Source organism: Argentina silus (genome assembly GCF_951799395.1).
Source record: "Argentina silus genome assembly, chromosome: 17".
NCBI lineage: Eukaryota > Metazoa > Chordata > Actinopteri > Argentiniformes > Argentinidae > Argentina > Argentina silus.
The window spans coordinates 107,670-117,669 of record NC_139671.1 but is presented as its reverse complement, the minus strand read 5'-3'; the positions used below and the strand labels follow the sequence as shown (position 1 = coordinate 117,669).

Here is a 10,000-nt window from a genome sequence, read left to right as displayed (position 1 = left end):
AACGTGTGTGTGTGTGTGTGTGTGTGTGTGTGTGTGTGTGTGTGTGTGTGTGTGTGTGTGTGTGTGTGTGTGTGTGTGTGTGTGTGTGTGTGTGTGTGTGTGTGTGTTATTCTGGTCTGAGTGTTGTGTTGTTGAGGAAGAGAAGAGTCTTATTTTAACTCTGGCCATGTGAAACAGACATCAAGTTGTTAATGTTAAATTGTGTGTGTAGTACCTTATTAACCCCCTCTAGGCTACATATTGTATTTTGTAAACAACGTTTCTGAGTGGCTTTGTAGAGGACTTCTAATGGTGGGGGACTTCTAATGGTGGAGGACTTCTAATGGTGGGGGACTTCTAATGGTGGAGGACTTCTAATGGTGGAGGACTTCTAATGGTGGGGGACTTCTAATGGTGGAGGACTTCTAATGGTGGGGGACTTCTAATGGTGGAGGACTTCTAATGGTGGAGGACTTCTAATGGTGGAGGACTTCTAATGGTGGGGGACTTCTAATGGTGGAGGACTTCTAATGGTGGAGGACTTCTGAACCTAGAGCTCTCATATCATCAGCCTTCTGAGACTCATAGTTGTGGGCAACAAGTGTGCCTCAATCATTAACAACAGAGTGTGAGTGTGAGTGTGAGTGTGAGTGTGAGTGTGAGTGTGAGTGTCTGTGTCTGTGTCTGTGTCTGTGTGTGTGTGTGTGTGTGCACATTCATTAATCCTGCCTCCTCTCCACCATCAGAAAAGGAGCTGAAGACCAGATGTGTGGTGGAGATGGAGGGCAGGCAGACAGTCATCCACCCAGCCAGCACTAACCTTAGCCAGGGAGACCCCAGGTAGGCCTGACCTCTGACCTCTGACCCCAGCCAGCACTAACCTTAGCCAGGGAGACCCCAGGTAGGCCTGACCTCTGACCTCTGACCCCAGCCAGCACTAACCTTAGCCAGGGAGACCCCAGGTAGGCCTGACCTCTGACCTCTGACCCCAGCCATCACTAACCTTAGCCAGGGAGACCCCAGGTAGGCCTGACCTCTGACCCCAGCCATCACTAACCACAGCCAGGAAGACCCCAGGTAGGCCTGACCTCTGACCCCAGCCAGCACTAACCTCAGTCAGGGAAACCCCAGGTAGGCCTGACCTCTGAACCAAGGTAGGCCTGACCTTTGACCCTAGGTAGGATTATTCACCTTGAACTCCTCTTATAGTACTTTGCTACTATAATCAAGGTCCTACCTGTGCTATAATCAAGGTCCTACCTGTGCTATAATCAAGGTCCTACCTATGCTTGAGCAGCTGTGTTAGTGATCACAGGACTGTATCTACGAGAGGTGAGCTGTGGACCATCCACGCTGTTCCATGATTAGAATCATCTTATTAGAATCATGGACTGTGTCTCTGAGGGTTCAAGTTGTTTTGCTCCCCCACTGGTCTCAATAGTAAACTACCTCTCCTGGCTGGGTATTGATGCTAGCTGGGTGTTGATGCTAGCTGGGTGTTGATGCTAGCTGGGTGTTGAGTCTAACCTGAATCTAACCGGTCTGGTCACTGCATGTGCATGCTTAGACCTAGCTCCAGCCCCCCCCCCCCCCCCCCCCCCCTCCACCCTTCCCTCTCCTTCTCTTTAAGGGTGTGTCTGTCCTGCTCCGTCCTGCTCAGTCAGTCAGTCATCAGCGTGCAGGTGAGACAGTCCCAGGGGATTGGCTCGTGATCATGTGACCTGTCTGCAAGTATTCTCCAGCTGATTGGCAGCTTGATCCTTCAGCTCAGCAGGAGCAGGCATGTCCTCTGTGTAACCATAGTGATTTCTGCTCTGACACGCCTCTCTGCTCTCCCCTGCCCCGGGCCTCACTGTGAACCGGTTCTGCAGGATTCTAGAACCAGGCTTCACCCTTCTAGAACCCCTTCCCACATTCCAAGCACTCTACAGAGGCAGGCAGCTTCTGATTGGTTGAGACTTTGTCTGATGAGGTCCAAACCCCTCCAGCCCTGGTCTAGGGCTTTTACCCTGTAGAAACCCCCTTTCACAGAATTGAGCTAAATTAGCGAGACATGACAGTTTATTTTCACAATGATTCAAACCCTCACCCTGACCCCAACCATAACCCCAACCCTAACCCTAACCCTGACCCTCACCCTGACCCTTACCATCCTGACCCTAACCACCCTAACCCTGACCCTAACCCTGACCCTCACCCTGACCCTGACCCTGACCCTGACCCTAACCCTAACCCTGACCCTCACCCTGACCCTAACCGCCCTGACCCTCACCCTGACCCTGACCCTAACCCTAACCCTAACCCTGACCCTCACCCTGACCATCCTGACCCTAACCACCCTGACCCTCACCCTGACCCTAACCCTAACCCTGACCCTGACCCTGACCCTAACCACCCTGACCCTGACCCTGACCCTAACCCTAACCCTGACCCTCACCCTGACCCTAACCACCCTGACCCTGACCCTGACCCTCACCCTCACCCTGACCCCAACCCTCACCCTAACCCTGACCCTAACCACCCTGACCCTGACCCTGACCCTAACCACCCTGACCCTCACCCTGACCCTGACCCTCACCCTGACCCTCACCCTAACCCTAACCCTGACCCTCACCCTGACCCTGACCCTGACCCTAACCACCCTGACCCTAACCCTGACCCTAACCACCCTGACCCTGACCCTAACCACCCTTACCCTAACCCTGACCCTGACCCTAACCACCCTGACCCTCACCCTAACCCTAACCCTAACCCTGACCCTCACCCTGACCCCAACCCTAACCCTGACCCTCACCACCCTGACCCTAACTCTGTTATGTCTTTTATTTCATGTGTCCAGGAATCAACCAAAGGTGAGTCTGATCTATATATCTACATATCTATATACCTACATATCTATATACCTACATATCTATATACATATCTACACTCACCGAGCACTTTATCAGGAGCACCTGTACACCTTCTCATGGTGGAGGAACACCTGTACACCTTCTCATGGTGGAGGAACACCTGTACACTTTCTCATGGTGGAGGAACACCTGTACACCTTCTCATGGTGGAGGAACACCTGTACACCTTCTCATGGTGGAGGTGGTGGAACACCTGGACACCTTCTCATGGTGGAGGTGGTGGAATGGTGTAAGGAATGTTTTCTTGACACTCTTTGGGCCCGTTAATACCAATCAGTCATCTCTTGAATGCCACAGCCTATTTGAGTGTTGTTGCTGACCATGTGCATCCCTTCATGGCCACAATTGACCCATCTTCTAATGGCTACTTCCAGCATGATAATGCACCATGTCACAAAGCAAAAGTCGTCTCAAACTGGTTTCATGAACATGACAATGAGTTCAGTGTTCTTCAGTGGCGTTCCCAGTCACCAGATCTGAATCCAAAAGAACACCTTTGGGATGTGGTAGAACAGGAGATTCACAGCTTGAAAGTGTACCTGAAAAATCTGCAGGAATTGCGTGATGCAATCATGTCATCATGAACCAGAATCTCAAAGGAATGTTTCCAATATCTTGTGGAATCAACGCCACGAAGAATTGAGGCTGTTTTGAGAGCAAAGGGAGGCCCTACCCAGTATTAGTATAATGTTGTATTAAAGGGAGGCCCGACCCAGTATTAGTATAGTGTTGTAATAAAGGGAGTATTACCCAGTATTAGTATAGTGTTGTAATAAAGGGAGTATTACCCAGTATTAGTATAGTGTTGTAATAAAGGGAGTATTACCCAGTATTAGTATAGTGTTGTAATAAAGTGCTCGGTGAATGGATGTATCTGTATACATACATATATATACCCTGTGTATGAAGGCGTGGCCAGGAAGGATCAGCTGACTGTATTTGTCCTCCCAGGTGTTTGCGTACGACCACTGCTTCTGGTCCGTGGACCAATCACAAGAGAGGTTTGCAGGTCGGTGGGTTTTAATAAAGTTTTTCTGTTCTCATTCAGAATCTGTATTGGAATTCCTGTTTGGAATGTTGGTTGTGTACACAGTGGTAACCCTGGTGATTACAGGACACAATGTGTCTTTGTGTATGTGTGTGTGTGTATGTGTGTGTGTGTGTGTGTGTGTGTGTGTGTGTGTGTGTGTGTGTGTGTGTCAGGTCAGGACGTTGTGTTCCAGTGTCTGGGGGGGAGTCTCCTGGACAACGCGTTCCTAGGCTACAATGCCTGTATCCTGGCCTACGGACAGACTGGTCTCTCTCATTTCAACATTTAAAAACATCCAAAACAACATTCAATGCTGGCTGTTTTGATTGGCCTCACTGACGTGTGTGTCTGTCTGTGTGTGTATGCCTGCCTGTGTGTGTGTGTGTGTGTGTGTGTGTGTGTGTGTGTGTGTGTGTGTGTGTGTGTGTGTGTGTGTCTTCAGGCTCAGGGAAGTCGTTCACCATGATGGGTTCAGCAGAGCAGCCAGGTCTGATCCCTCGTCTGTGCAGCAGTCTGTTTGAGCGGGTGTGGGCGGGAGGGGGAGGGGGAGGGGGAGGGCTTCACCGTGGAGGTCTCCTACATGGAGATCTACAATGAGAAGGTCTGGGACCTGCTGGAGCCTAAAGGGTGAGGAGATCCTGCTCTCCGTCATCTCTTCCCTTCTATGAACGAAATACTGTCCCTCTCTATCACTTGAACAATCTCCCTCCCTCCCTCCCTCCCTCCCTCCCTCTCCCCCTCCCTCCCTCCCTCTCCCCCTCTCCCCCTCCCTCCCTCCCTCCATCTCCCCCTCCCTCTCCCCCTCCATCTCCCCCTCCCTCTCCCCCTACATCTCCCCCTCCCTCTCTCCCTCCCTCTCCCCTTCCATCTCCCCCTCCCTCCCTCCCTCCATCTCCCCCTCTCTCCCTCCCTCTCCCCCTCCATCTCCCCCTCCCTCCCTCCATCTCCCCCTCCCTCCATCTCCCCCTCCCTCCATCTCCCCCTCCCTCCCTCCATCTCCCCCTCCCTCCATCTCCCCCTCCCTCCCTCCATCTCCCCCTCTCTCCCTCCCTCTCCCCCTCCCTCCCTCCATCTCCCCCTCTCTCCTTCCCTCTCCCCTTCCATCTCCCCCTCCCTCCCTCCCTCCATCTCCCCCTCCCTCCCTCTCTCCTTCCCTCTCCCCTTCCATCTCCCCCTCCCTCCCTCTATCTCCCCCTCTCTCCCTCCCTCTCCCCCTCCATCTCCCCCTCCCTCCCTCCATCTCCCTCTCCCTCCCTCTCCCCTTCCATCTCCCCCTCCCTCCCTCCATCTCCCCCTCTCTCCCTCCTTCTCCCCCTCCATCTCCCCCTCCCTCCCTCCCTCCCTCCCTCCCTCCCTCCCTCTCTCTCTCTCTCAGAAGTCGCCAGGCTTTGAGAGTAAGAGAACACCAGGTTCTGGGGCCCTACGTGGACGGCCTGTCCCACCTGGCTGTAGCTAGCTATGAGGTACTGCCTGTCTGTCTGCCTGTCTGCCTGTCTGCCTGTCTGTCTGCCTGTCTGTTTGTCGGCCTGCCTGTCTGTCTGTCTGCCTGTCTGTCTGCCTGTCTGCCTGCCTGTCTGTCTATCTGTCTGTCTGTCTGTTTGTCTGCCTGCCTGCCTGTCTGTCTGTCTGTCTGTCTGTCTGTCGCTAGCTATAAGGTACTGCCCCCCCCCTCCCCCCTCCCCCCCCCTCCCCCCCCTCCAGGACATAGAGTGTCTGATGTCGGAGGGTAATAAGTCCAGGACGGTCGCCGCCACCAACATGAATGAGGAGAGCAGTCGATCTCACGCTGTCTTCAACATCATCCTCACACACACACTCCTGCAGGCTGGGGTGAGACACACACACACACACACACACACACACACTCACACTCACACTCACACTCACACTCACACTCACACTCACACTCACACTCACACTCACACACACACACACACACACACACACACACTCCTGCAGGCTGGGGTGAGACACACACCCACATACACACACACACACTCACACACACACTCACACTCACACACACACACTCCTGCAGGCTGGGGTGAGACACACACACACACACACACACACACACACTCACACTCACACTCACACACACACACACCCACACACACACACACACACACACACACACTCCTGCAGGCTGGGGTGAGACACACATACACACACACTCACACACTCACACACACACACACACACACACACTCCTGCAGGCTGGGGTGAGACCCCCCCCCCCCCTCTGACAGTGCTTGCCCCCTGCTGCAGACGCGGGGGGAGAGGGGGGAGAGGGTGAGCAGACTGAGGCTGGTGGATCTTGCCGGCAGTGAGAGGACAGACAAGACAGGAGCAGCAGGACCCCGTCTGAGGGAGGCCAGCAACATCAACAAGTACACACACACACACACACACACACACACACAGTATATAGACACACACACACACACAGTATACACGTACACACACACACACACACACACACACACACACACACACACACACACACACACACAGTATATAGACACACACACACACACACAGTATACACGTACACACACACACACACACACACACACACACACACACACACAGTATACACACACACAGGATACACACACACACAGTCTCCACACACACACACACACACACACACACACACACACACACACACACACACACACACACAGTATACACACACACACACACACACACACACACACACAGTATATAGACACACACACAGTATATAGACACACACACACACACACACACACACACACACACACACACACACACACACACCCCCAGGCAGTGAGAGGGCAGCCAAGACCAGAGCCCTGACAACATCAAGAATAACGTTCTGCCTGTCTCAACCAATCACACGCTTACACACACATCTTCCTCCTCCTCCTCTTCCTCCTTCTCCTCCTCCAGGTCTCTGAGCACCCTGGGAGCAGTCATCTCAGCGCTGGCTGATCAGGGACCCGGGAAGAACAGGAGCAAGTTTGTTCCCTACAGAGACTCAGTCCTCACCTGGCTGCTCAAGGTACCAACCCTAACCTGACCCTGACCCTAACCTAATCCTAACCCTAACCTGACCCTAACCTGACTCTGACCCTAACCCTGACCCTAATCCTAACCCTAACCTGACCCTAACCTGACCCTAACCTGACCCTAATCCTAACCCTAACCTAACCCTAACCTGACCCTAACCTGACCGTAATCCTAACCTGACCCTGACCCTAACCTGACCCTAACCCTAACTCTAACCCTAACCTGACCGTAATCCTAACCTGACCCTGACCCTAACCTGACCCTAACCTGACCCTAACCTAACCCTGACCTGACCCTGACTTAGAAAACAAACCAAAACAACTGGAGGAACTTATTCTTTAAGTTTATTACAAACCACAAATCAGCCAATGAAGAGTGTCCTCCATCCCCTCTCTACCGCCCCTACAGGACAGCCTGGGGGGTAACAGCCGCACGGCCATGGTTGCCACGGTGAGCCCCGCGGCAGACAGCTATGACGAGACCCTGTCCACGCTCCGCTACGCCCACCGGGCCAAGAGCATCATCAACCACGCCGTCGTCAATGACGACCCCAACGCCTCCATCATCAGACAGCTGAGGGAGGAAGTGGAGAAACTACGAGACCAGCTGACCCAGGCCGAGGTGGGGGGGGGGGTGTTGGGACTAACGTCAGTGTGTGTGTGTGTGTGTGTGTGTGTGGTGTGTGTGTATGTGTGTGTGTGTGTGTGTGTGTGTGGGGGGGGGGGGGGGGTGTTGGGACTAACGTCAGTGTGTGTGGTGTGTGGTGAGTGTGTGTGTGTGGGGGAGGGTGTGGGGGGGTGTGTTGGGACTAACGTCAGTGTGTGTGTGTGTGTGTGTGTGTGTGTGTGTGTGTGTGTGTGTGTGTGTGTGTGTGTGTGTGTGTGTGTGTGTGTGTGTGTGTAGGCCCTGATAGCTCCAGAGCTGGAAGAACGTCTCCAGGAGTCAGAGTTGTTGATGCAGCAGATGACCGTCACCTGGGAGCAGAAACTCAGGAGGACTGAGGCCATTGCTCAGGTACACAGAGGGAGACAGAGTGTGTGTGTGTGTGTGTGTATATATATTGATGTGTGTGTATATACAGTTAGGTCACATCCAGGAAGGGTTTAGGAATTACAGCTCTTTTATATGTAACCCCCTCTTTTAAAAGGGACCAAAAGTAATTGGACAATTGACTCAAAAGCTGTTTCATGGACAGGTGTGGGCTATTCCTTTGTTATTTCTTTATCAATTAAGCAGGTAAAAGGTCTGAGTTGATTCCAAGTGTGGTATTTGCATTTGGAAGCTGTTGCTGTGAACGCACAACATGCGGTCAAAGGAGCTCTCAATGCAAGTGAAACAGGCCGTCCTTACATCTTGCAAAACAGAAAAATCCATCAGAGATAGCAGCAACATTAGGAGTGGCCAAATCAACAGTTTGGTACATTCTGAGAGAAAAAGAACACACTGGTGAGCTCGGCAACACAAAAAGGCCTGAATGTCCACAGAAGACAACAGTGGTGGATGATCGCTGGATCCCTCACATGGTAAAGAAAAACCCCTTCACAACATCCAGCCAAGTGAAGAACACTCTCCAGGAGGTCAGCATGTCATTATCCAAGTCTACCATAAAGAGAAGACTTCGCAAGAGCAAATACAGAGGGTTCACCACAAGGTGCAAACCATTCATAAGCCTTAAGAATAGAAATTAGACTTTGCCAAAAAAACATCTAAAAAAGCCAGCCCTGTTCTGGAACAGCATTCTTTGGACAGATGAAACTAAGATCAACCTGTACCAGCATGATGGGAAGAAAAACATATGGAGAAGGCTTGGAACTACTCATGATCCGAAGCATACCACATCATCTATAAAACACGGTGGAGGCAGTGTGATGGCATGGGCATGCATGGCTTCCAATGGCACTGGGTCACTAGTGGTTATTGATGATGTGACAGAAGACAGAAGCAGCCGGATGAATTCTGAAGTGTTTAGGGATATACTGTCTGCTCAGATTCAGCCAAATTCAGCAAAGTTGAATCGACAGCGCTTCACAGTTCAGATGGACAATGACCCAAAACATACTGCGAAAGCAACCCAGGGGCTTTTTAATGCAAAGAAGTGGAATATTCTGCAATGGCCGAGTCAATCACCTGATCTCAACCTGATGGAGCATTTCACCTGCTGAAGACAAAACTAAAGCCAGAAAGACCCACGAACAAACAACAACTGAAGACAGCTGCAGTAAAGGCAAAACATCACAATGGAGGAAACCCAGCATTTGGTGTCCATGGGTTCCAGACTTATTTATGATTATGTTAATTTTCCAATTACATTTGAGCCCCTGAAAAAAAGGACTGTGTATAAAAATTCCTAAACGTTGCAATTCCTAAACGTTTCATACGATATTTTTGTTCAACCCCTTGAATTAAAGCTGAAAGTCTGCACTTCAGTTGCATCTCGATTGTTTTATTTCAAATCCATTGTGGCGCTGTAGAGAGACAAAATTATGGAAATTGTGTCACTGTCCAAATATTTACGGACCTAACTGTACGTGTGTGTGTGTGTGTGTGTGTGTGTGTGTGTGTGTGTAGGAGCGTCAGCGGCAGTTGGAGAGTCTGGGCGTGTCCCTGCAGTCATCAGGCATCAGAGTTGTTGACAACCGAAGCTTCCTGGTCAACCTGAACGCTGACCCCGCCCTCAACGAACTCCTGGTCTACTACCTGAAGGTACACACACTGTGGTGGAAGTCTAGGATTTACCACTCTGTACTTTAGCTCTTCGGAGGTAAGAATCAAGAAACAAGTCCTGAGTCGCCACAATATCTGAGTCCGGTATTTATTGCTTGCAAACAAGAGACAAGAGTGTAACAGCAGCCCAGCGTAGATACGGGGGTCCGTTCAGCACAAGTCTGAAGAGACAATGATCAGGTTTGTCTTTTATACAGTTTAAACATAATGCCAGGCGCCGCCACGGCTATCGGCTGATGGGCCTGTGCTTACATGAGAAAGGGCGGGAGAGAATGAACAATGGTGAGACTCTCTTACTGAT

At 51.5% G+C, this 10,000-nt stretch overlaps 1 protein-coding gene across 1 annotated transcript in view; it reads left to right on the top strand.

Annotated features, from left to right (window-relative positions):
* The window catches only part of LOC310818289 (kinesin-like protein KIF13B), a 26,764-nt gene that overhangs the window by 1,593 nt on the left and 15,171 nt on the right, over window positions 1–10,000 (top strand). The window contains 13 exon segments of the mRNA XM_083689160.1: window positions 726–819; window positions 2,819–2,831; window positions 3,843–3,900; window positions 4,095–4,187; window positions 4,364–4,455; window positions 4,457–4,548; window positions 5,297–5,384; window positions 5,623–5,751; window positions 6,190–6,311; window positions 6,856–6,967; window positions 7,384–7,596; window positions 7,879–7,989; window positions 9,544–9,678. Coding sequence (XP_083545286.1) covers window positions 726–819; window positions 2,819–2,831; window positions 3,843–3,900; window positions 4,095–4,187; window positions 4,364–4,455; window positions 4,457–4,548; window positions 5,297–5,384; window positions 5,623–5,751; window positions 6,190–6,311; window positions 6,856–6,967; window positions 7,384–7,596; window positions 7,879–7,989; window positions 9,544–9,678 — 1,352 coding nt within the window.